General features: G+C 41.2%; 2 protein-coding genes across 2 annotated transcripts in view; one reads left to right on the top strand and one right to left on the bottom strand.

Moving 5' to 3' along the window:
• LOC119735649 (dynein beta chain, flagellar outer arm-like) overlaps positions 1-11166 on the bottom strand; it is a 121152-nt gene extending 109986 nt beyond the window's left edge. The window contains exons 1-7 of the mRNA XM_038209442.1: positions 11036-11166; positions 9215-9383; positions 6077-6317; positions 4698-4820; positions 3790-3915; positions 1762-1983; positions 566-714 (exon numbers count right to left, since the gene is read on the bottom strand). Of these exons, the coding sequence (XP_038065370.1) occupies positions 566-714; positions 1762-1983; positions 3790-3915; positions 4698-4820; positions 6077-6317; positions 9215-9318 (965 nt within the window). The 5' untranslated portion in view covers positions 9319-9383; positions 11036-11166. The remainder of the gene's footprint in view (positions 1-565; positions 715-1761; positions 1984-3789; positions 3916-4697; positions 4821-6076; positions 6318-9214; positions 9384-11035) is intronic.
• A 235-nt stretch (positions 11167-11401) lies between these two features.
• LOC119735978 lies at positions 11402-27140 on the top strand. Its single transcript, XM_038209955.1, has 9 exons — positions 11402-11539; positions 13894-13978; positions 15114-15411; positions 16196-16343; positions 17013-17339; positions 17645-17948; positions 19731-20726; positions 22122-22251; positions 25239-27140. The coding sequence occupies exons 1-9, from the start codon at positions 11508-11510 to the stop codon at positions 25403-25405; spliced, it is 2487 nt and encodes an 828-aa protein (XP_038065883.1). The 5' UTR covers positions 11402-11507; the 3' UTR covers positions 25406-27140.
• Positions 27141-27459: the final 319 nt, after the last annotated feature.

The following is a 27459-nucleotide window of genomic DNA, read 5'->3' as shown; positions in this document are numbered from 1 at the left end:
ATTCCTAGTTTTTGAGTAAAACCCATATATCTATTTCGTGAAAACCTTGTGGAGACCTATTCATCTATAGAAATTGCCCTGTGGAGACCTTTACAATGTTTTGTTCACTATTGTGTGTGAGTCTCCACAAGGCAGCGAATTTGTGGTCACCCACACACCCACCCACACACCCACCCACCCACCCACCCACGGAAAGACAAGGCGGAAACAGTATGCCCCTTCGGCTTCACCGCGGGGCATAAAAATTCAATTGAAATGCATTACGGACAATCGGGACTTTAGTCAGACGGCCGACTTCAGCGATTTGACGAGTTGTACGATGTCGATTTAGCCGGAGTTTATATTGTAGTTAGAAGTCGTAAACTGTATGCTATGTAGCCAGGGATCACGCCCAAAGTCACGATACTAGCAACATTAGCAATGCTGCAAACCCGGGAAATAGCAAATGAGGATCCACAAGCTGGACGGGCACAAATAATGCCAAAATCAAATACCGTCTCAGAAGTACTTTAGTAATCATAACTTTCATGAATACCTCTATTTTTCTTTTTTCTTTTCTGTTTACCTTGAGTGTGACCAGACCAGCAGCATGGTATGTATGAGCGGAGCAAACAACCTCAGCATGTCTTTGGTCGTGTAGGAGTTGTGAAGTTTCTCAAACCAGGGAAGCAGGGTACCGAGGAAGCGAAGATTCTCGTTGGTTTCGGCCAAGGCCTAAAAAGAGAAGACAGCATTTGAACATATATGAGTAGAAAATAGATGACTACTGAATATATCAAAATGTGAGAAATTCCATTGTCATATGTAATATATTCCCACATTGCTTAGAATTAATAGAGACACAAAACCGCTCGGCAAGATAAATGAAAAATGAACCAGCCCGTCATTTTGTTAGTTGGGCTCACAAACATGATTATTTCTTGGCAAAATTAGTTCCAATTAAAAAGCGTTGCCATTATTTGAAACATAGCAGAAATTTTGTTCAGGGTTGATACAAGAGTTAGAAATTGTTTTGCTCAATTTTCTGATCTTTCAAAATTCCACTTTCCCAGTTAACCCATTTAGCCCTGTACCGCCCCAAACCGCCCTGCCTGGGACTCCCTGTGCTGCCCAAAACGGCCCAAGTGCCCTATGGTTTTATGGCTTCATCGGTGAATAAATACAATGTAATACAATGTAGTACATGAGCTAATTGGTTAAAGGAAATGTACATCATTGGCTTTTGCTGTAATTTTCAGAAATGAACTAGTTGAAGGGTTAGTATAATAGCTCAAAAAACACTGACATGTTTGAAGTTTTGTGTTCGAAAGTGCTGGAAAAACTAAGAAAAACAAAAATGTTCAAGTAGTCTGGTTCCTTGACTCCACTAAAGATAAAATGGATCAATTTATAGATGCTGAAAAATTGTAAGGTAAGGGAACCAGTCTAGCTGGCCTGCACCTGTTCATGAACATGTAACCAATAGCAAACAAAATTTGGACTGAAAAAAAAGTAAATTTGGAGCAGTATATAGTTAAAAATAGTTAGGTTTTCCCAACGGTGGTTGGCCGACCACCATTGGCAATGTATACAAAAATATTATTTTCTTGAAAATGACTTCACACCAGGTGCCATAATTTTACAGGATGCCTTAGACTGTCATTTACCAATATCCTAGTAAAGTATTTGGTAAAAAATTTGGTAGTTTTATTTTTCGATGTTTGCAAATGTTGTATATTCTCTTTAAATCTGTTTTCTGCAAACAATATATGGCTGACCAACCTGTGCAATGTCTTTGCGGACGTTGTGGAAGGAGTGTGAGTAGGTGCTATTGGCCTCGTCCAGGTTCAGTAGTATGTCGCTGGCTACCGGCGACTCTAGCTGGGAAACGATGGACTGGAGCTGGATCTGACGAGCTTGCCACATGGTCACCTCGTCTAGGGGTAAAGGTCGTAGGCCAAAGCATTGTCGTAGGTCACTCAGCGGCTCGTGCTTCAAAAGCAGCTGTGAAACAAGCAAAGAGGTTCATTTTTTTTTCAGAGATGAAACTGGCCTTGGCCAAAAAAAAATTTGAAATTGAACTTGGGTCCGAGCTGCCACAGCATCGCGCAGTGCAGTGCATCAACGTGGGACCCAGTGAATTTTTTCTATGTCACAGGTCAGAATTTAACTTTTTGTCCAGCCGGAAAAGGTTCTGATTTTTTCGATGCCATAGGTCAGTATTTAACCTTTTCTCCAGCCGGAAAAGGATCGGATCAGTGTTGGCCTAGGTGTGTTTCTACCGTAGAATCACTCCATTCATGAAAGAGATTAAAACTACTACTTGTACACTTTTAAAATTTGTATGTGCACTTTTCATCAACTTTCATGAACTTGTTTTGGAAATGATAATGAAAAAAAAATAATAATTTGTGGACAAATCTTTAAATAATCATTTTTGTGGGATCGTTAAAAAATCTGAAACTTCATTGGAAAAGTTAAAAAAAATCTGATTTCAGATTAAAATTTGAAAAGTTTCATCTCTGTTTGTTTCAGTGAGTGTCCCATTAATCCCTGTACCGCCACAAACCACCCTGCCTATTACTCCCTGTGCACAGAACCCATCCCTGTGCAAAGTACAACAGGAGCTAAAGATTTAAGGGCGGTGCTTCCAACTTGAGTCTGGGCCAAAAACTGAAGCACACATGTATTGGCATATCCTTAGGGTTCTATATTGCAAATGTCGTTTTTAACTTTTTGAATTTGATTTACATACTGAGATGTGTTTACGATGCAGATCTGAGGTCGGCGTTTATCTCCGGTTTCAGTAGCATGAAATGACTGAGACTATTTCTACTCCCCCTGGATGGGATGCTAGTCCATCGCAGGTTACTCCCCAGCTAATGCCGGTACCCATTTATACTCCTGGGTGGAGAGGGGCAAGTGGGGGTGAAGTGGCTTGCCCAAGGACACAACATAAAACCAGCAGCTGGATTCGAACCCCTGACCCTCTGATCATGAGTCACGAACCCTAACCACTAGGCCACACTTCCCCGATTTGAGGACTGAGGTATTATTGTTATTAATAATCATTTCTGGCAATGACAAGGATTCCTCAAAAGCGCCCTAAGGCACTATAGCTCGCAAGCCTGAAGAAACCTGAAGAGAGAAGACAGTGAGAAGAAATTACAGTTTTAGAGGCGTAGGAAAACCCCAGGAGAATATTCTGGGAAAACCCCACGGAATCAGGTAGGGACTGAAAACCAATCCACATGCTGGCCCAGGCAGGAATCGAACCCAGGTCGCAGTTCTGGAAGGCGAAGGAAGTGCCACTATCGATAAGGCCAAAAAAAAAATATATTCGGTCTCTGGTCAGACCAAAGTTCCGGAATTGATGCGGCCACGCGGCTTCTTTTTTTTTTTTTGCTTTTTTTTTTTTTCTTCAAGCTTGGATTGTACAGACAAGGTGGGTACTATCATGGAGCTATAAAAAGTACTATTTTGCTTTTTTGGTGTCCTCATGTACATTGGTGTCCTCCAAAATTTGCCTTGGTGCTTTCGATCATTTGCCTTGGTGCAATTTCCCATTCCTTGGTGCTCTTTGGTAAAAAAAAATTGAGGAGGTGCGGAAATAGAGGGCGCTGTTGGAGCTACCGCGGAACATTTTGGAAAAAAAAAAGATCGACGCGCATGATTAAAATCGACACGCGCGCTGACCAGAGACCGACTTATTTTTTTTTTTGGCCTAACACTATCTATTCATAAACTGCATGTATCCACTAGCTCTAGACAAAAGACTTTGACACAGCCTAAGACTGTCAATCGACTGACCTTTATTTGTTTGATCCAGCCAATGACAGAGGATTCCAGTACATGGATGACAGCTGTTCTCCTTGTAGGTAAGGCAGCAGCCTCCGCTAGGACCTCAATGGATGGGAGGGGTAAGATGATATCACCCTGGTTGGGATGGGAAGAGATGGGTCACGATGAGTTAGGTTTAGGTATCGTTTCGGTTTGCGGTAACACCATGTGGTAATAACTACTGCTTAGAAGATATTAGTTCTGAAAAGAACTTGTCCTGCTTATTATCAACTTTTGTTAAGTAGTTTTTTTTGTTCTGATAAGAACAGTCCTGCTTTAAGTTCTAAAAGAACTTGTCTTTGGTCTCAACGTTTCGACTAGCCTGCTCTAGTCATCGTCAGGAGACTTAAGAGAGTTGGAGATGCTACTCCTTAAGTAGGCTGTGTTAGGATTGGAAGTGCTTGTATTGGTGGATTCTGATTGGTTGTCTGTTGGGCATTGTGTTAGAGTGGGTTGCCCTGCGCGCTCGAGTGTGTCAGTTGGCTGTGAGCCCTAGGCATTGTGTTGAACTGCGATGCCCGCTGAGTGTCCTGCTCGCTCAGGTGTGTCAGTTGTTAGGTTTGAGTTAGGTTTATTCAAAATACTTGAGCAGATATGCCAGAAAAAAATTGACATGATCGCAATTCACCATACACATTCACATCACAATGCCATGCAAGTGTTGAAAGGCTGAGTATACTCTTTGTAATGCATGCGAACATGTATTTAGTGAAAAAGTTCTCTCATGTTTCATTTTTATTCAGTTTCAAGACGTTTCCTTACGGGGACAAAAAGGGGAGAAACAATTCTTAATCAGCCAAAGAAAACAGAAAACTAGTAGTTTTTTCACATTTATAATAAACATTATGTTTACCGATAGGCAAAGATTAGGGTATTACCTCAACATGACCTTCAGTGACCTCCACATTTCCCATCATCCTGTGCAGTATGTCCATCAGCTTATCAGCGCTGACTCCTCCGTATGTCATCAAGCCATCTGTGCACAAGAGGGGCAGGTAAACCTAGCGGGGAGAGTGGTTTCACAAAGAAAGTTAGTTTCACAGCTGTTGAGGGAAACAGAGGTTACATTCAAACACTGTGGCCCGGTGTCACATGAAATTTGGACTCCTATGAAATCTGGAAGTCTTTTACCTCATATGGACTGTAACCCTCACAACTGACCTTTCACTGTCCCAATTATCTTCACTTGGGCATTTAGTGGAGTGTCATGGCCTAGCAGTTAAGAGAACCGGACTCATGCTCTGGTGTTTCAGAGGCAACAGTGGCGTGGGTTCGAGCCCGGGCCCGGACACTTGTGCCCTTGAGCAAGGCACTTAACCATTATTGCTTCGTCCTTCGGATGGGACGTAAAGCCGTAGGTCCCGTGTGTTGTGTAATGCACGTTAAAGAACCCAGTAACACTTATCGCTAAGACAAGGGGTTTGCCCCGGTGTTTCTGGCAGTGGCTGCAATATGCGCCGCAGCACCTTGTAACCCTTAAAGGTGCTACATAATGGGTCTCATATCTCTCATATTGAGGGCCTCCATGGAAAGCAGTGCCCTGCACTGATCGGAGTTACCCTCACTAAAGATGACGTAAATAAAATAAAATAAATAAATAAAAATGAGAAATATAACCCAAAATTGCACCTAAACCTGTCTCGAGAGAGAGGGAAACCTTGTGTGGACCTGGCTTAGTCCACAGAAAGTTCACACAACCTCCACTGCATGGAAGTGTTTTGTTTTCAGGTGTTTCAACCTCCACACAAAAGTGGGAATATTTGAACACCATAGCCTTTCAGTCAGTCAATGGACACAACTGGCACAGATGGAACAACACACACATACGCCAAACTAGGGAAAACCTTTCTGAGTCACTGTCAAATTCCCTGAGTTTTCCCCAATTGTTGGTGTTTTTTGTCCAATCCTTGTGAGTTTCCCCTGACTGGAAACTCATTTTCAGGGTTTTCCTTGATTTCCAGAATGGCTGGGAACCCTAATTTATTCATAAGATGGAATTTTGCGTCGGGATGCTATAAATCAAATTAGGTTTTGCCCTTCACCGACGTTTAAACACTGTATACTCAGTGTGTTACCTCCCGAGTGAAACTACGACCTCCTGCTTTCTAGTGCAGATGTCTTACCACTCGACCACCGAGCTATTGATCGGTTGGCTGGTCCCCTAATTTAGGGAAACAAAATCCAAAACCCATTCTTGTACCAAGGACTATAGAATTAGATGATTGAAGACAAAACCCGAAACTGAAACTTTGCATACCTCTTTTGCCAGCAGATCCAGCTGTGTCAGGGCAGTAGTGTCGCAGTCCGTGTATACCACATCTGTCTTGATGTTCTCTTTCGTCAGCTTGGAGGCTTGATTTGTCTTGAGAAAGAAGACAGCCTTGGTGCGCACCCCTGTGGGGGGAGACAGGGAAGCCACCAGGGTGTTCTTGGGCTCTCGGGTGAAGACAAAGAGGCGACGGACGTCTTCATTGTTGCAAAACTCCAGAAAGGCGTGGCTGTGCGAGACAGAAAAAGAAGTCAATTCAAGGGCAATATACAGGGTGGTGCTTTTCTGGAGAAGCCATGCGAATCAACACGGTTTTGTGCATTCGAGATGCATCGTTGTGATGGCCATTTATATTTCCGTGTTGGTTTTGTCATCTGGGCAATTCCACGGTAACGGAAGGACGTTTTCACTCATTAAACAAAATTTCAAATGTGTGTATCACAGACACTGTTCATAGTTACAGTAAACAAATGTCACAATTGTATTGCTATAATGCTACTTTCATTTTCCACACTTTTGGGGGGCATGAATGCCTCCCGTTTATGAATTATGAATATTAATGAGGTCGGTAACGGAAGGACGGTAAAACGGACAAGGGTTTTCCAACTTACTCGCGTTTTGCGTAAACTCTGTGAATTTTATGGGGCAATTATATTTTAAAGGTAGGAAATGGAATCCCTGAAGCTTTATCTATACTATACCGCCTTTCATTTGACTTTAAGTGTTTCGGTAATATAATTACAACGTTTTAAGCAGATTATAATTTGGTAACGGAAGGACGGTAACGGAAGGACAAAAGGTTTACTCAATTATAGCATGAACAAAATGTGAATTTACACTAATTATACAAGTGAAACAAATTGCTGAAATGTGTAACTGAATGTGAAATCAACAATATGCAGACCTGGCATAAATAATTATACCCAAGAAACTATTGAGATAAAGATAAAAGCCTGCTAATTAATGATAACAAAAGAAAAACGAAAACAACCCAAAACACATAATTCACGAACACAGGACTACTACAGAAATAGACTTCAAACCCATCACCTCAATCCTTAAAAGTTGAAATACACAGTATTTGAACTCTTGAGTATATTGGTTACATGTTCACCAACAACTTTTAATAATAATACCAGTAGGTTCAAAGGTTTACCTAAAGGGTGGGGGGGCGACCAGCCTACATGTACATTTAAGGTAAAAACATCTACCGATAGAACTGATGGCTTCAGTTAGGTGTTGCTTTTAATTGAACTCTAAAATCAATGTTTGAAATCAAATTACAATGATTTAGAGTAGTAACAGTTAATTTTTAAACATCCAAACTGAAATTGTTAACTTGGGCATAATTTGTCAAAGATTGCACCTCACATGTCTTACACATGTAAATTGAATGAAAGTGCCCCAAAGTACCGGTACTTTCTGCCATCTCATTTTTGACTTAATTTGCTTCTGGAATGGCTTCACAGAATTCGTATCTTTCTCTATTGTCCATGAATGCTGATGGCAGCAACTTTATGATTTGATTTTCTGCAACAACTCCATACATGTACAAGTACTGGTACATCGGCATATATGTACATGTACATTGTACATGTTGTACATGCCTGTGCCTTCCTTTGTAATAAACACCTTGCCCTGCTTATCCCGCTTTTGTGAAGGTGGGTCACATGAATGTCCTTTCAATGCTCATTATACATGCATGTATTTGCAGTGATTTTCATTTTTCAAACATGAGCGCAAATGTCGTAACATTTGATAAAAATACGATTTGTCCTTCCGTTACCGTCCTTCCGTTACCAATTTGGTAACGGAAGGACGTGATTTAATTAATTGTAATTAAAAAACGAGAAGTACAGCAGTGTCAGTTATAATGTCATATTGAAGGCCTACCTAAACTTGCTTTGCACAATAACTTTCAATGCATTCATACTGCAAGTTTTAAAAATAAATTAAAAATATGTATTTTTTCAGTAACGGAAGGACATTTTCGAAGGCTGAAATATTAGAAGTCACTGAAGCGAAACAAATTACGCAAAATGCTAAAAACAAGTTTTAGTCGGTTTTTCAAGACCAATACATTCTCATGACAGAAACTGATGGCATTAGTACATATTTTTGTGTGTCTATTGGTAGAATACTTTCATATCACTATTAATCACATTTTTAGGCTTAAAACAGGATTATTACATAATCCTATTTTTTGGTACCGAAATGTATAAAAAATAAAATTCCGACTTCAAATCTTGAAAATATAGACTTTTACCTTTCATTTGATGCCAAATTTGTTTAAGTCACATGTATTTGAATTTTTTGGTGTCATGTCCACTTTGGTGTGGAATTGCCCATCTTCATCCTCATTTTACTCCAAAACTTCCCTCAAAAACAAATCAAACTCCCCACCCGGAACTACACAATCGTCCATGTTTTGAGTCACTTGTTCCAAGACAAGCATAGTGACCGTTTTAGCCGATTTTTGGCTAACTTTGACAGATTTTTTGTTAAAAACACGAGTTTGACAGAAAATTTGACAGAATGGATTTTTTTGGGCAGATTTCTGGCAGAATTCTGCAAAAATGGTTATTTGACAGATAAACATAGGAAATTGGAAAAAAGGTAGATTTGTTTAAAAAAGCCAAAATCTTAAATAAGCTTAAATCGTTTCAAACAATCGCTTGCAAAATAGGACAGGTTGCCTTGTCTATGTGCTGAGGTTCACTGGGAATCGGATTTCGTCGTGACGCAACCAGTCGTTTGACTGAAATTGACGCAATTTCATAACACCTTCATATGACTATAGATTGTTTATAATGTAATTTGAACCTTAATTAAGGCAATATTACAACATTTGCATTTGATTTTAAGTGTTTATAGTGTATTTCCAGTAATTCATGGGAATTTGGCAGATTTTTGATAAATCTGACAGATTTTTGATAAATCTGACAGATTTTTGATAAATCTGACAGATTTTTGATAAATCTGACAGATTTTTGAAGTGCATATATAGCAGAATTTGGCCATGATGTTACAGTCACCCTGAAGACAAGCCACATTAAGTTTTGGAGTCCAAGTTAAAGCCTTAAAACAATAATGAACAGTTACACAGGAAAAAGGGATAAAACTGACCGGTTTTCATCACTGGCAAAGAGTGCCTTGAGGTCGTCATTGCGAGGCCTCAGGCTGGACGTGATACGTGTCTCCAGGAATCGTAATCTCTCGTCTACTTCCATACTGCGGGCCAGTGAGCAGCTCACTTCTTTAGCAGGCTATTCAGCTGACTTAAGATTTGGCATTTCTGAAAAGCAAAGAACAAATATAACTGTTAAACTTAAAGTGTTATTATTCTCTTATATGGTGGGGTTATTAATTGGTGGAAGCATATAATGACGGCGTTATTTGGAGTGTGCAAACTGCTTAGCATTTACCCACTCTCGCTCTGAATAATGCCATCATGTTCATTCGTTCTTCTCAGTGATCCGTGGTTTTGGAGGTGTTTTTTTTAAAGGAAATGAAGTCTGAAAAAAACGTTCTGTTGATAGTCTGGTTCTGAGAGTCAAGGATCCTGACATCGAATATTGACGGGTCTGACTGTCGAAACGATAGCCACTGCGTTGAAATAAAAATGTGTTTCACGTCTGACCACTTTTTTCTCCAAATTCCAACCTTCTTTGACCATGGTGACGGGTTGGGCTTTACCAGTCGTTAGACCTATCAAGTATCATGTCTATCAAAATAAAGTTTTATGTAGGACTAACAATACTACAGACCAAATTAGTATAAACAGACCAAACAAATTATCCAAATCCTAAATAAATAAGGAACTTAGGAAGTGTATATTTAGCTGGCTTTCTTTCAGTAAACTATATTTAGCCGGCTAGATTGTACAGCGCCCTCTTTGACACGTATGCATGTACGAGTAGGCCTACAATATATAAAGTATTGAATTACCACTATCGTTTGTGCAGCACCTGTGGCCGAGTGGATAACGTGTGTATATCATGAGTGAGAGATCAACAAATGATAACCCCGGTTCAACTCCCCAGGGTTGCCAACTTTGAGTAAGAGGTATTAGAGTGAGAATTTGGTGATGGAGCTTGATCAAAACTAATCATGCTAATGTGAGCGCGAAGCCCTAATGGCGTAAGGGTCGAGCGCGAAGCCCTATAATAGTAATGGCTCTGTGGTGCGATCTATTAAGGCAATTTCTAACCACTTTGACAATTTTCGTCATTTAAACATCATTATTGGAATATTGAGTTTAGAGTCAATTATTTATTTACTTTTTTTTGTGCTTGAGAAATCCTGTGTGACGTGAGAGCATGAGAATTACATGAGATTCTTGAGTCTTATGCTCAATATATGAGAATTGGCAGGCCCGACTCCCGGCTAGTGACATTAAAAAAAAAATTAGAATAGGCCTAAGGCTAAGCCTATACATGTTTAATAAGGCCTATTTTACATGTTTTAAATTGACTCCAACATTTAATTAGAGTTTTACATTTTCTTTTTTTAAGGGGAACTGAAAGTCCAAAATTGTAAAATGGTCTGATTCCTGTCTCGTGAATACGAAGTCACAAAGACATGAAAGACAGTGTGTGTCTGCGGAACCAGACTAAGATTTGTCAGGGTAAACATTAATTTTTAAGTCCCCAAAAAAGTAAAGTTTTATGTGTAAGAATAGGCCCTACTAGTACTACAGACCAAAAAATGAATCCAAATAAATTTAAAAAATAAAAATCATAAAAAAAGTTTAAACAAACTTGATATGTTTGATACCCAATCGTCAACTAGGCGTTCTGCTGTATTTGCCAATGACAGGTACCAGACTAAGTAAGTCTTTCTGCTCAACAGATGAGCGGACACCGTCGTGAAAACACAAATGATTATGGGAATATGGGGTTCGATCATCAACAGTTACACATACGACCAAATTTAACAATCCATTACCTCTTTATTTCGTTCAATCGATCAATTTGTACCTCATCCGTTTAAGTATTCCAATAATTACAAGGTTTTTCTCAAGTTTTGTAACTTTCCGATGCTCCAAAAACCGCCATGTTGTTGATTTCACGGTTGCCAGTGACACTAATTTGCATATGTAATTTGATTCAATTAGTCCAACATAATAAAAACAAAACAATCAAATATTAGTTTATTTTTTATTTTATTGATCAAATTATATCTAAATAACTATATTTTAATAAAAATATATTATTATAGGTACCTTTGTTTAAATCTGTGCTAAAAATAGAATATACACTCATACAATATTGAAATATATTTTGAGTGAGGTTGTTATTGGAGTAGGGAATTCACCACAAACAAATATACAAACTTAAAAATGGCGGCGCGCACGAAAAAAAATAAATAATGAAAATTTGTGGTGAAAGATGTGACTGTTATTGAGAAACTATATAATATGGATACGCTTTTCTTTAAAACAAGGCAAGGGTAAGAGTATTTGTAGATGCTTCAACTATTGTAATCCTAAAAGCAACATTATCCAGGTTTCCAAAACGAAAATTCGGTCGCTGAATAAAAACCAATAAAACACTGCGCCAGTGTAGCTGGAGTTACCCAGCCCTGAGTTTTATCATTGGGTTGTCTATTAGGGCTGGAGCGCATTTTTCTCAAAACTTGTAGTATTTGCAAAAAAAAATTGGAAAATGTTCAATTTTGTCCCCGTTACACATTAATTGCAACTGCAACTCACCCCAAACTTGCCTGGAATAACCATTACACAGGTCCTTGAAGTAAAAAACGATCCACGATGAAGATTCAGCCTACAATTGCAGTGAAAACAGGAGGAATAACCGCTAACTTGACAACCTTGCTGGATTGGCCAGGACCGCTATTGGTTTGTGCACAAACAAATTGTGTACAATGAATGGCGGTCGATTAACAGGCACAGAGAGCGATCGCTGTCAACTAATCGTTTTGCCGGCTGCGCTGGCTGTTGGCGCGTGACGTCACGCGGAAGCGTAACACCCGATGACTGTTTCATGCACTAGTATAAGGTTTACCACTCGCATCACAGCTTTGGTACTGGAACCGCAACCAATAGTGCATGAAACAGTCATCGGGTGTTACGCTTCCGCGTGACGTCACGCGCCAACAGCCAGCGCAGCCGGCAAAACGATTAGTTGACAGCGATCGCTCTCTGTGCCTGTTAATCGACCGCCATTCATTGTACACAATTTGTTTGTGCACAAACCAATAGCGGTCCTGGCCAATCCAGCAAGGTTGTCAAGTTAGCGGTTATTCCTCCTGTTTTCACTGCAATTGTAGGCTGAATCTTCATCGTGGATCGTTTTTTACTTCAAGGACCTGTGTAATGGTTATTCCAGGCAAGTTTGGGGTGAGTTGCCATGGTTGCAGTTGCAATTAATGTGTAACGGGGACAAAATTGAACATTTTCCAATTTTTTTTTGCAAATACTACAAGTTTTGAGAAAAATGCGCTCCAGCCCTAATAGACAACCCAATGATAAAACTCAGGGCTGGGTAACTCCAGCTAGCGCCAGTGGCGGCAGTGCGCGTTTAATATTGTCGAGCGCAATTTGAGTCCCCCCGCGCAAGTTTAAACTTGCGCACGCAAGTTTAAACTTGCGCGAGGGACTCCCGAAGCACGCAAATTACACCGCGCCATTTTAATTTGCGTGCGCACGTTACAACTTGCGCAAACATGGCAAAGGCGATCGCAATTCGAGAACCTTGCGGGCGGGATTTTCGTTGATGGAGAAAAATAAATGTTCGAAACACAACTTCACAAGTACATGGAGAAATAAATTAATAAATAATGGAATAAATTAATGAACAAAGAAATAAATAAAAAGTGGAATTCGATTAGCGTCAACATGGTCAATGAAAACATTGAGATTTAGCAGTGCTTACAAACATGTATCAGAGAAGTTTTTAGGGGGCGGGGGCGGGAAGGGGACCAGGCAAGCAATCAGTAAGCACGGTGATTGCTTGGAGAGAGTACTGAAGTTGTTCGAAAATGGAGAAAAGCTTCAAGGTTTTTTGCCTTGCATATAGTAAAACTAATTAGCATTTTATTTATATTCTTAAATGTAAATAAATCATAATTTCCTAGGGGTAACCCGTTGTTAACGTAAAAGAATGATTATCATCCCTTCAATTGTTCAAAATTTTTGACGTTATAGTAATCATTTACATTATTTTTTAAATGCTTTAAATTATATTACATGTACTGTACAATTATTCTTTAAAAAAATACTAATTTTATTAATTTAGCAATTTAATAATTAATTGAATTTTTTTTAATACTTTGCATAACATTTCGAGCGCTGTGTAGGCCTACACTTCAAAAATGCATAATTTGAAAAAAAAATTAATGAACTCATTACTAGTTTAATTAATTAATTAAATTTATTACTTTAAACAATTATTTTACTTGCAGGCTCAATAATTCATACTAATGTTTACATGCTTTAACTTTAAAACGCTATGCATATAAAATGGTAAAAAAAAATTAAAAGTAAATACATTTATTAATGATTTAATTAATTAATTTAATTTATTAATTTAATTAATAAATTCGAATTATTGAATAAATATGTTGCTTATTTAACAAAAATCCTAATGAGCCATAAACAATAATACACATCATGAAAGTTGCCAAAATTGCTCATAACTCATTTTAATAACTGTAAAATTATCACTGGTTTTGTCAGTTTGTTAATTAATTGTTCGGTATGCACCATTGATTGGCAATTGAAAACGAACAAACCTCTAAATTGATTTAAAAATTAATGCATTGTACTTTTTAAACTATTTTTTTAGGTCAAATCCCTTTGAAGATGAGCCTCTGCCAGCAGCCCACTACCATCCTAGTCTACAGAAACACATTTCAGATACTGAGAAAAAGGTAACAATGTCTAATTCTATCATTATTTTCACATTAAAAGTGTACAGGTGCCTTGATTGAGTGAAGCGATGAATGATAAGGGGCCAGATGGGCCTGCAGTTGCACAGAATTATAATAATGTGTATTTACAAAGCGCACGTATCCACCAGTATTGGTGTTCAAGGCGCTATATTATTATTACCCTGCTCATTTGGTCAATGAAACATTCCACAGACAATCTCAACTCCTGGAAACATCAACCTGTTAAAACCACTTACGTTTCAGGTGTACATTCTGTTAACGGCAAAATATTTGAAGCGTAAAATAGATAAAATGTAATGCATATATAGCGCTTTCCATCCTTTCAACAATCTAAAGCGCTTTACAATTATTCCCCCGTTCATCAGGCCATGAGACCACACGGCAGCCGATATCAGCGCTCAATCGGTCCTCTACCCTCACAGGTACCCATTCATACTCCTGGGTGGAGAGAGGCATTGTAGTTAAGTGTCTTAAGTGCTAAGTGTACAAGGACTCAAACACCAACTTCCTGGCAGGGTTCGAACCCACGTACCATCGTACATGAGTCAAACACCGTAACCACTGGACCATGGCGTTCTATCAAGAAACTGGCCATGTTAACATGGTTAAGTTTCAGACATGTCCAGGTGACTGACAGGCCAGTTTCTTGGAAGGCCTACGTTTCAATTATTTTGAGGTGAACAGGATGTTTGAAACATAAGTGGCTTTGACAATTTGCTTAAAATGTCTAAAACATAATGGCCATTGTTCACGTTTCAGACTTTTCGTTTGGAACAAGAGCTTTTCAGACATTTCTGATTCATAGTGCCTGTGAATTGACTTGTGATTTACTTTTGACCCAACTTGTGGTGTACTTGTGATGAACTGGACTATGAAAACACTGGAACAAATATGCATGTTGTCAACTTCGTAAAAAAAAAAGTCTCACCAAAATCTTGTCGCCCGTTTCAAGAAGATTTCAGCATAACTATCAATTTCACATTTTGCCTGAATTTTCTAAATTAAATGATTAAACGTTGTTTTATTACTCTTAAATATAACTCTTATGTACTCAATGCATGTTTAAATTTTAAAGAAAAGAGTAACCAAATGTCTCACTGAATTTGTCTTGCAGATAAACCTAAGCCCAGAGAGATTGTCCAAGCATGATGTCATCGGGTCATCAGCCTCTCAAGGAAAAGATAAACCCTTTGAAAAACCCAGCCCAGCGGAGAGAGAATTCCTTGCGAGGGCCAACACCATGTTAGCCAAGGAGCTGCCCACCCATGACACCCCTAGCCCTGGTAACGCCTCCTCCAAATTTGACGAGTCTTGGCCCACCAGTGAGCGGCCGTCGACCATTGAGAGCCCTGGAGAGTACAGACCACCTTCTCAAGGGACGACTGTATCTTTGAGAAGCACAGCACGTGAAGGTAACTTGGAAGATTTCACTCTCATACCCGACCACTTATGGTCAGAAATCGGGTAGGAGAAATTGTAAATTTCAAAATGTGGTTCTCCAATCGTTTTTTTTTTTTTTCCATTCTATAACATATCTGGTTCGTAAGTGTGAGGTCATCTCAACTTATCACACTTACTGCACGCGGTGTAGCATTGCGCTAGGAACCGGAAGTTTACGCAACTTGAATGTTTATCCGATGGGCGCTTGCTCGTGTACGATAAAGTCACTTACAAACTGGTAATGATTTCAGTGGAAGTTCCCATGAATTTCACAACTAGGGATGTAGTCGAGTCCTTCAGAAGTCCATTCACAAGTCCAGTCACAAGTAAGAGTGGATGAACAACAACAAAGGAATGCCTTTGTCAAAGCTCGTTTGAATAGTTTGTGAGCTGAATTGGGACTGGAGGACTTGTGATGGACTTGCGATGGACTCGACTATACATCCCTGCTAACAGCCACACCAACAAAAGTGACCATTGAGGTACTACAAGGACCTCCACCAAGTGGGTTTCAATGCGAGACTCTTAAAGCTAATCACAACCAAAAGATTTCACTGATAGTATTTTAGCAACCTGCTTTGACGTTTTAATGATATATTAATGTACTGAACAGAGCCATGAAACTTGGTGCTGGGATTTCAAATCTATCATTTTGTAAAATAAAATTATCTGCATGGTGTCTTTCAAAAAGTTTACGAAAGTATTTTTCAGTCATGCACAATTTTTCAGCACAGCCTTTTGATATTTTATCTCAAGAACCAGGAGCCACAGTGAAAACACAGCTGTCCGAGTCCAGTGCTTCTACATCAGGGACTGACTACCTAGCCCAGTGGAGAAATAGGTACAACAAGGGAGGGAGGCAGCCGCAACAAAAGCAACCAGCTGAGGGGTCAACTCTTGCCAAGTGAGTCATGGCCGTTTGCTTCTCATTCTCTGCTAAAGGCCACATCCTTATTACTCGGCTATGGCTGCAAATAACACACAGGTCTATGGAAGTGGCTGCAGCCGCTTCCATAAACATGCACATAATTTTCAGCCATAGCCATGTCATACTGACACAGCCTAACTAGTCATATTTTGACCAAAATGAGGGCGCTGTACTGCCGCCATTATCTAGGTACAAACAGTAGAAATATTAAACCTTAAAGATTGAAAAAGAATATAATTTTGTGTTTGTTCCCCCAATATGAAGTCTTTCCAGCACCCTAAAAAAAATATGGCCTATTTCAGCAGCGACATGATACCTTTCAACTTTATACCTTTTGTATGTATTTGATTGAATTCTTTTTGGTAATAAAAATCAAGTGATACTCAGAGTACACAGGCAATGAAGTTGTAAAGGCTAACAAAATCTTGAGAAAGAAGATGTTGAAGAAATGACCAGTTTTGGAGGTTGGTAGAAAAAAAACAGACGAGTATTCCATGGAACAAAAACAAATCACCATGTACCACAGAAGGCTCTGGAAGGCCTAGATGGGAATCAAACCTAGGTTACAGAGAGTTGGAAGGCAGGGAACGCACCATTGCACAAACCTCACTCACTTATCTTTTACCTTTTTTTTTTTGTGTTCAGATACATTCAGCGCTTCCGCTACAGCGAACCAAGAAGCCGTCTGGAACGGGAACGGGAAAAACAGGCAGCAAGAGGCAATGACTTCTGGTGGCTGGCCCCACCCTCCCGCACCTCAACCCCGTCAGAGGACGACGCAAGAACCCCACCCCAACTCCCCACGCAAGGGGTGGGGACTCGCAGAAGGGGAAGGGGTGGTCTGGTGAGTCCAGGCAGGAGGGATTCAGCTGGGAGTTACGGGAGGAGTCTGTCATCCGTTTCACCCTCCGAGAGGATGGACACGGACACGGACGACCTGCAGACAAGAGCAGAAAGGCTCCTTGAAAGAAGGTGGGCATATCTTAAGTAACGCCAATATATGCGACTAGCTCTTACAAAACTAGGATCTAAAATAAAACAGGAGGCGATGTCTGGAAATTGGGCATGAACTGTATTTTACATACCTACATGTGTAACTGAGATGCGGCACAGATTTCAGACACAGATTTTTGTTAGGCCTATTTTCCGATTGTTTTTCCCATAAGCCGGTCTCATCTCTGTAGGCTGGCCCTCTGGGACCAGCACAAAGGATAGAAGTCATCATTCAAATCCAGATCACAAATGACTTGTTATGCTGTGATGTTAACCTCTTTCAGTGAATCGACAATACTAAGTGAGCCTGCTGTCAGCTCTAATGGAGTCGGGGTGTCATCGACCACAGCAAACTATCAGGAACCAGACTACTTTATCGGGGACGTGCCGAGATCCGCAGCCCAGACGCGGAGCTTCCAGATGCCTCCCCCAATGGGGGAGGGGCAATTGCCAGGAAAGAAGGCGGGGCTTCGTCCGGAGGATGACATCCTGCATCAGTGGAGGGTAAGGAGGCGATTGGAGGAAGCGCGGAGGCAGACCGTCAGGAGGGGACCGTTGACTGATGCATCAAGAGGCGCCAGCTTGGACGTGAGTTTTTGTCAGTAGCCTGGTTTTGTGCTTAACCCTCCTATGCAAACATGCATTCTGTGCCAAGTAGTCCTTCCAGTCAAACTCAAACAAGTGTCTCAAACAGTTAAGAATTCCCAGCGTGCGTAAAGCACGATTGACGGCCTGGAACTGTTTAACTCTTTCGCTACGGCGAGCCGCTGACAGCGGCACACAAAAATTGTACATGTCGTACGGCAAGCCGCTGGCAGTGGCTCGGTGACTTTGCTGTGAATAAACGGGGTATCCCCATGACGTGTGCCTTATCTACATAATTTATATCGTATAACCTCTGACCCTAGTTTGAGCCGCTGCCAGCGGCTCTCCGTCTGGCCGGGGTCTGCTGCAGGTTATTGTGAGCAGTTTGTTTACAGAGATACATTTAAAGATGGCGGCGTCCACATCGACACACGGCGGAATTTCCTGCGGTTTATTACGTCCAAACGGGGGAAAATCGGTAAATTAAATTCCGAAGCGAAAGAGTTAAGTAAATTGATACAGCTACATGTATGCGTGGACTCCCGGTGAGTGGTAAAACAGCTGTGACCACAACTTGCCTGCTTTGTCTGATGACCCAGTTTGACTAGTCACAGTGCTTGCTTGACATGTGATGTGACTGCTGGTGACTAGCCTGCGTTAAAAGTATAGCAGGGGAAGTAATGCCAATTAGTGTCAGTGGAGGTATGAATTGAAATTTTCTTGGGGGGGGGTCCAAACTTCTGGTTGTATATTTAGACTGTTGTCAGATACGACCCAAGTTCAGGATTTTATCCCCAATTTGTTTTTGGACATTAAAGGGAAGGTCCCTTTTGGGTGTGGCACCCTAGAGAAACCAAGTGAAATATATACAAAGTGCTCTTGTAAAGGAATCATTCCCTTTAAATGCAAAAGAACAGTTTAGAAATTCCTTCAAGCACATCATATTCTTTGAAAAATTTGAATAATTTGAAATTTAGAAAACTCATTAGGATACTTACTGAAAGGCTTCTTAATTATTCTGCAGCCTATTTCACGAAACATTACGCAATGGCACAGCTCCACTTACACCACAATTTACTGCGTAAGTTGCTCATCATTTCATGCTGCGCAACATTTCAGTTATAATATATGTGACCTACTGTGGCAAAATGAGGAATGTCCCCCATAACCATGTTTTGAGTAATCAACACCTGAAGTTGGATACACTAGAAAAATCATGTCCAAATCAATATTTTTTTTTCATTTTTTTTGAGTAGCCAAGATATCCAAGATTAACACTGCATTTTTGTTGAAAAAATATATCCCCAAAGCTGAAAACGGAAGAACGCTTTTCACTGCCGTTGGCGGCGCACTGCATATTTATTTATTTCAAAGCCATTTTTCTCGAAATGAGGTTGACGAAGTTCGGCAGAACACTGTTGGATTTCCAGTGGCATAACTTTGGAATAAATTAAGCTACATAAATAAATTTGGTATCCTTGGAAAGCCAATGATTTGCACTTTAACATGATGCATGTAATGTAAAAAGTCAAAGGTGGGGGTTATTTCTCATTATGATATGACAGGTCACATATTTCGCGAAAGGTTCATAGTGTGCAAGTCCAAACTGTTTTTATTTCTTGAAATCTGTTGCTGGAGCCAGAGATGATGCCCAACACGCGGTACCAAAGTTTGGAGCTCCCTCGATCCCCCAACAACAACAAAAACAGGTTTAAGCTCTGAGGTTTCTTTTGTTTCTTTGCACTCTGACAAGGCTATGTTCCCTGTGTTTCGTTTAAATCACAGAAACAGACTGTTGAGGGTTCCTGTCTCAATGACTTTAGGAAACGATTGAGGCAGCACGAGCTTCTTTCACATTCCAGGCTCGATACCCTGCAGACCGAACAATCAAAGCCACTGACCAAAACAACAGGCACCAGTCCGATGCCTCAAACCATTGCAACCCAGACCAACGGTGTGCTGCCCTCTGTTGGTGAAGATGTGCCAGTCAGGGACAAGGGAACCAGGAAAACGTCTCATGATCATGTGCGCAGGGAACCAGCGGTGACCTCAAGGTCACACGTTCACGACCTCCATGATATCTATGCAAGGCCCGTACAGGCTGCGGATTACCAGTCAGGTAAAAAATATAAAGAGCGCCCTCATGCATCAGAAATGGACGAGAACGAGAGAAGGGTTGAGCCAATCATAGCAAGCCCCAGCGTACGACCAACCGCCGGTCCCATTGTTCCTCATTTGCATATGGCCTGTGACATCATACCTTGCCCCGATGATCGCAACCCAGACGAAGCATTGCATCGCAACAGTGAGCGAATCAGAAGTGACACTGCAGATGCCCCTGAGCGCCTAGCAACAGGAGTGTCAAGGGCATCGGTAACCCGGCAACAAGCATCTCTGCATCCCGCTTCTTCGGGAGGAGACCTCCCTCCTAGAGACGATGCTCAAGATCATCAGAAGCATCTCAGGGAGCAACCTGCTCCTTACTTGTCCACTATCCCAGATCTCTCCCAACCTACAAAACCAACAATCAAAAACAAAAGTGATGATGACAACAGGATTCCCCAAAGAGGACACTCCAAAGACGATTCTCCTCGACAGAGACTTGACTTTGAAGAGCAGGCAAGGCACAAAATGGGACAGCGGCTTAGAGATTCAGATGGCGAATTTGAGGGAGAGGTGGAACAGGAAATTAGAAGCGAGGGTATGCAAACTCCTCCAACTAGAGGCCGGGAAAGCGGGCGCGTCCATGCCTCATCACCCATCGGTGCAGCAGTCGGCCAGGTAGGGGCAAGATCATTTTCTAAAATCAAAATACCAGTTGGTTATTTGGGATGTATAACATTGGTTTTTGCAGTCCATCAACATAATTTGTTTATGAACACTGTATATTCAGTATTGTGTTGAGAACAAATTTCACAAGTTTCTCGGGTAGGACACGAACCCACGACCTACTTACCCGAGTTTGCCGGGTATGGCTAGTTGGTTCCAATCTGATTCAGCAGTGAGTACCACAACCAATCATAAAAACAGTGATTATTTGGAATTATTCAGTTACATGTTTGCATTTTTTTAACCTAATCCCGCTCCCCCTACCCCTACCCTTGTACTAGATTCGAATCCTGTTAAGGGTCTTCCCAAGATTTTAAATGCTTCGTCAGTCCTTGCATTAGTCTGAGAGACCTAAATTTCAGAAACGCTTTTAAACAATTTTTTGTTGTTGCAATTTTTGCCTCTCCTGCCCTCAGCAGATGTCCTCTAACATCCTTATGGCAAATTTGAGGTTATGAGTATGTTGACTATCCAACTTTACATTAATTAATCTTGAAACTTCACGAGTGAAACCAAACTTAAACCTAACCTGGCACATGTCCAACTTTTTGAAGAGGAGGACCACTTAATGGTGTAGTGAGCGGCATGTATAGAACAGAAGAGTCTCTGCGCCAGGGGGCAATGTTATGGGGCTCAGGTCAACTTGGTCCCAAGTCAACTCAATTCCAGGTCAACACAGTCCTAGGTCAACTCAGTGTCAGGTCAACTCAGTCCCAAGTCTACTCAGTTCCTGGTTCCAGGTCAACACGGTTCCAGGTCAATTCAGTCCCAGGTCAACTCGGTCCCAAGTCAACTTGATTCTAGGCTTCCAGGTCAACATTGTCGCGGGTCAACTCAGTCCCAGGTCAACTCAGTCCCAGGTCAACTCGGTCCCAAGTCAACTCGATTCTAGGGGTCCAGGTCAACATGGTTCCAGGTCAACTCAGTCCCAGGTCAACTCAGTCCCAAGTCAACTCAGTTCCAGGGTTCCAGGTCAACATGGTCGCAGGTCAACTCAGTCCCAGGTCAACTCAGTCCCAAGTCAATTCAATTCTAGGGTTCCAGGTCAACATGGTCACAGGTCAACTCGGTCCCAGGTCAACTCGGTCCCAGGTCAACTCGGTCCCAAGTCAACTCGGTTCCAGGTCAACTCGGTCCCAAGTCTACTCAGTTCCTGGTTCCAGGTCAACACGGTTCCAGGTCAACTCAGTCCCAGGGTTCCAGGTCAACATGGTCGCAGGTCAACTCGGTTCCAAGTCAACTCGGTCCCAACTCAACTCAGTTTTAGTATAAATAGAAAAATCAGGTTTAAACTGACAAATATCAGAATTAAAAAGAACTTCAAGCGCTGTCTTTTAAACAACCCAGGTCATTTCCGATCGTCTCTTCACAACACCTGATCAGTCAGTGTGGACACCCAAGTCAAGCATTGACAGCCTTCCCAGCATGCACTCCTCTATGATGTCACATACGTCTCAGAGTTCTGCTCCATTCCAAGGTGAGTGTTATAATGTATGGCTCGTACCCACAATTCACTGGTTTCTGTTCAATTGTGTTTGAGGTGCTGGATGTTTTCTGACGTTCTTTTTTTTTTGACAGAGGTTCAGCTCCTTTCAAGGTGAATTGTGCCTATTTGAATATTTTACAATAAAAAAGTGTACATATAAATAGATTCACTGTTCAAAATGCAATCACGGATTGATGCATTTTGTAACAAGGCAAATAAAAATGCATTGTATTCCACGTAAAACTAACTCATAATAATCATTTGTAAATCCCGTTCTTGACAATAAAGCACACTTCCAAAGTCTCACTGTGTTCAGGTTTAAAACCTCTATGATATTATTCATCTTTGCTGATTGTCGGATTTCCTGAAACAATTCGCCAACCTTCCGGTAATAATGAATGCTGCACGAGTAATATCTAATCACAACTGTCTTTATTACTTTATAAATTGTAGCAGTAGTCACTCACACAAGATCAGTTCTGAGGAGACTCTCAATATGAAACCAATTATACAATTGAATTAATCCCCATCATCTGATTGGTGGTTCGTTGATCACATGTCTTTGATAATTTATTTGTCCCAACCCATGGCCCAGCCACACCACAAAAATAGAAGTTCTATTCCAAGGTTAATAAAAGTTCCATTGCACGGTCACACTATGCTCTGACCAATCAGATAACGAGGATTTATTCAGCTAAACAAATAATGAATGTTTTACATTTGTGCAATGGAAAAAAGAATATTCATGAGGTGACAGATGAAAGGTTCCATTCCCCTTGGCTTCGCCTCGTGGAATGGAGCATTCCATCTGACACCTCATGAAATTATTCTTACCTTTGCACTCATAAACATTCGTTATTTGTATACTAACTAATCTTTCAAATCCGTACATAAAGGTTATGTAAACATACAATAATTTCACATTCTCTCCAAACCACAACTTTAAAATTCGCATTAAAAAATATGGTTAAGGTTCATGTATAATCCTCACCCATTAATAGTCACTTAGCAGCTCTCAGATTTGTTTTCACTATGTTTATCTTCATCTAAATGTTTATGTTTATCTTCATCAACATCAGCATTAAAGCAATTTCATCCCACTCAAGGCCCCCACCCCCCTTGAAAAAAAACGTAAATCCACTCAAAAATCCAACTTGTTGATTAAGATAACCCCCTGTGGCGTCACAATCGTTATTTCAGCACTTGTCCTATTTGTGATTGAAACGATCTGGCGGTGGGTGATCTCTGTAAGAACTTAGTTTATATTAAAGGATAGGTTACTAATCCCACGCCTAGGGCAGTTGGAAAGGGTTGCTCGGGAACGGTGCGCTGAAGGTGAAAGGGATTAGCGTGGGCCTAGTGACCCCCTCCCCTGCTCAAGCCGCTGCCAGTCAGCAGTGGGCTGCAGGGCAGTGGGAGAAGGAAAAATGTGGGATGATTGTTAGAGTTTGTGTATAGTTGTTGCTGTATTTTGTAATTCTGTGTAGCTACTTGATTTATTTAACTCCCTATCCCTTAACTTCTCAATTTCTCATACCAAGAGCAGGATATCCCCACCCCAATTTTTGAACGGTGGGGTGGGGGGGGGGGGCATTTTCGCCCTCCCCCAACCCTATTTTTGTGGTGAGAAATGTAACGTTTTGACAAGATTGCATCTAAGATGTGCAATTGTATCTTGAACCGGGCCTTCTAGTGTCATTTAGTTTCCAGCCCCCCCCCCCCCCCCTCGAATTTTCACAGGCGGGCAATTTAGGATTTTGGGTCAACCCTCCCCCCACTCACTGCCATGGATTTATGCCACTACCAGGCATCCAAACTGCGTGCCAGTGTATGCTTTTTTTAATTCTCCAAGGAAATGGTACATGTATGTTCCATTCCTCGAAAGATGTAGTTTGTGGCTAATTGTAAAAAGAACAGGGAAGGCAACTTAAACAACGAAGATCAGAATACACACAAGTTTTAATTAGGAAACAATAAATGGTTAGATTAGCAAGATGGGGAGGCGTAATGAAGAGAAATTGTTTAAAACAGACTTCTGGTGAGCCAAGTAGAGTTAGGAAGCCCCCAAAAAAACATGTTCAGCTCTGTCCATATCCTGATTTGTTGTTTAGATTAGAAAAATGACTCGACAATTTTCCATGTATGCTTTGATGGCTACACATATAGTGCCACAATGCCAAGGGGTTTTGTTCCTGTATAGTTATCTCAAAGTGTTGTGGCAGGGATGCAGTGTTTTAGGGATGTTTAGAAAAGAAAACACATCTACCATCACTAGCCAAACATCAGATTGCCGCTGGCAGCTGTTACATTTTTACCCAACTCCTGGAAGTGGCTACTTATTTATACTCATCCATTACATGTGGACGGCCGCCTGACTCGTTAGGGTCTCATGGATGCCGGCAAGTTTTGCCTGCCAGTCCTACATGATATAAAACTGTAAATTTGTTGCCATGCATTCATTCTAATCCAGCATCCACAGGGTGCAAAGTTCATAGAGCAGCACAAATACAGTGAAATCTCGATAAGTCAAACCTCAAGGGAACAGGTTCAAAATTTGACATAGGCAGAGTTTTGAGCTAAGCAGGGTTGTATATCATTGTTATACTACTGAAGGCAATGGATTCTTTGTTTGACTTAACAGTTGTTTTGAGTTATCAGAGTTTGACTTATCGAGATTTCACTGGTATGTATCACCCATGTTGCTAAACATAAAAGTCCAGCCCTGCTTTATAGCAAAAGCAGGTTACCAACCAAAATGCCATGCAGTACAACTGCTTGAAACTGGTCCTCATCAACTTTTTTTCTCTTAGCGCTTCAACTTGACCCTGCTCCCTCAAAGTGGCCTTTTTTATAGACAGATGTTACCATCTGTAGAGCTAGCTCAATAATTACACCTCGCCTTGACCATTTTACACTCGAACCAGTCCAATCACTTCCTGATCTGGTCTCCTTACTGCAACCTCTTGTCCCTTGCCCAGGTCGTCTGGACGGTGAAGAGGTCATGTCCTCGGCATCGTCGTCGTCGGACGGCGAGGAGTTTGCGGACGATGAGCTGCTGCAGCTGCTGCGGCGTCGCCGGGCACAGTATGAGAACCAACTACAGAACCTGGATAGGCTGATAGAGATGCAGACAGCGGGGACGTGATGTAGTCTTGGTTGAAGACTCGATTTCGATTCCAAGACTTGATCTTGATTTTTCTCCTAGTACAGCCTGTCCCTTTCAATCCTGGTGAAACCGCAGCGGTAGAGGGCATTATCAACAGGATGAATCAATTCAATGTCTTAGGAACTTTGGCACTCAAACCCAAGACATTCTGAGCATTGCTCGTGTGCATTATATTCAAGCTACATTTTGTAAAGCGTTCTCTACTGCCGTGGGGCAGGTCTTGGCGCAAGACATTCTTAGCAGGGTAATTCTCGATTCAGCCTTTGGACGGCGCAGCAGCGTGCATGTTCCTGGTCCCAAAGGGCCATCCATGATCTTGACTCGGTTGATGAACCGCACCCAAAGAACGCCTTGGGAATCTTGCAAAGCTATAAGGCGTGATTTAATATGCAAAATAACGTCGCGTGCGCAGTGGTTGAAACAAAAGAGCTGTTCTGAAAACTGTTAGTCAGGTGACGCAACGTACAAAAACTGTAGCTGTATGTACAGAAACCAGATATGCAAATGCCAATCAGTTCTGCTTGGAGTTTCACTAGCAGAAAAACAAGATTCCCAAGATATCCTTTGTGGCTTTTAAGCATGTGTGCAGTGCTGCTTCGGTGAATAGCTGCACAGTCCAATAACCTGTGCGCACTGTAAGATCACACTGCTTAGGACGTCTTGGAACCAAGACTACCGTGGGGCTTGAAGGCCTTTGCAAGGGATGGGGACAGGCTGCATTAGGGGAACAAAAACAATTCCAAATCCAATTTTGGTCAAGAATACAGGAAATGAGGGCATTACATGTATGCTGCAAGCATGAATGCAATGTGGGCAGGAGGGACACCTACTTAGGTGTACAACATGTAGGGCAGGCACACAGTAATTGGGGAATTGACAATGGGATGCAAGCATACTAGTCAAGTATATAACAAGTCCAGTCACAGGTAAATCACAAGCAAATTCACAAAATCTTGTCACTGGCTTTGTAGTAGACTTGTGATGACTTGGAATTCTGATGGACTCACCTACAACACTGATACAGATGTGAGGGACTCGCACCTACTGAGGTGGGGACAACATGTGGCACTTAAGGTGTCGTGAAGGCTTTCAGGGAGTAATACAGGAAAGAGGGACACCTACTCAGGTGCTGGGTGACGACACACTCAGTGGGGGATAACATGCAGCATTGAAGATGTGATGCAGGCAGGGATGACTGGATGCAAGGAGTGACATCCGAAGACTGCATGGACACCTACCGAGGTGTATAGTAGTGACATCCACAGGTGTCAAGGAGCAGCAAAGATTAAGGCGTTCAGAATAGGAGGGACACCTACTCAGGTGTAACAGAGTAATAACACACACCAGTACGGATACAGGGTTTTCCTTGGCTGAAGTTCTAAAAGTTTTTCCTCTTGAAACTAAAACTAAGAGTTTCTTCCTCTTTTCTCTTAATAAACTATTCAGTGACTTATAATTTCATTGAGCTGCTGCTTAGCATAACCCAATAAAATGGCCGGTAAAATTTTCCACGAACTATTGTCTGTGTTTATCATATCCAAGATCTTGCTTTACTTGAGGCCTCCTAGGGGAAGTAAAGAAATGAATATAATGAATAATTTATACATACCTCTCAGGACATGTGTGTATACAGATATGCTGACTCTTTTTTAAATTGACTGTTAAAATATTTGAACCTTGAAGTTGAAATAAAACAAAAATATGTACATTGGTATCTGAATGTGGTTTAATTATCAAAAAAAGATTGAGCTTGTTTTCAAAACAGGAGTACATGCATTCATCGCATAGACTTATATTGGATTATAGTCACAGCAGTTATAAACTCAGAGGGTGTTTTTGGTAATTTTAATTTAGTAACAATGCACAACAGGTTTGACCATGCCTGTCCAAGCGATGCAAAACCTCTATCCAGCTTCCCCACGACAATTCCAGACGATGTAATTGTCTTGTAAACAAAAGACAGTCTAATTGGATTGGAACATAGCGGTGATCCCGTTACAGCAGCAAACTCTTGCGTAAAGCAGTCTGGCAAA

Source organism: Patiria miniata, unplaced genomic scaffold, assembly GCF_015706575.1.
Source record: "Patiria miniata isolate m_02_andy unplaced genomic scaffold, ASM1570657v1 HiC_scaffold_29, whole genome shotgun sequence".
In the NCBI taxonomy this organism is placed as follows: Eukaryota; Metazoa; Echinodermata; class Asteroidea; order Valvatida; family Asterinidae; genus Patiria; species Patiria miniata.
The sequence above is the reverse complement of the archived record's forward strand: the minus strand, read 5'-3'. Positions and strand labels throughout refer to the sequence as shown.

What these genes read in the sequence shown, in the direction of transcription:
- LOC119735978 (XM_038209955.1), top strand. Translation starts at nt 11,508, where the DNA reads ATGGATACGCTTTTCTTTAAAACAAGGCAAGG. An exon ending in TTTCAGATACTGAGAAAAAG is followed by an intron (nt 13,979 to 15,113) that starts GTAACAATGTCT and finishes TTTGTCTTGCAG; the next exon opens with ATAAACCTAAGCCCAGAGAG. An exon ending in GAGTTCTGCTCCATTCCAAG is followed by an intron (nt 22,252 to 25,238) that starts GTGAGTGTTATA and finishes TCCCTTGCCCAG; the next exon opens with GTCGTCTGGACGGTGAAGAG.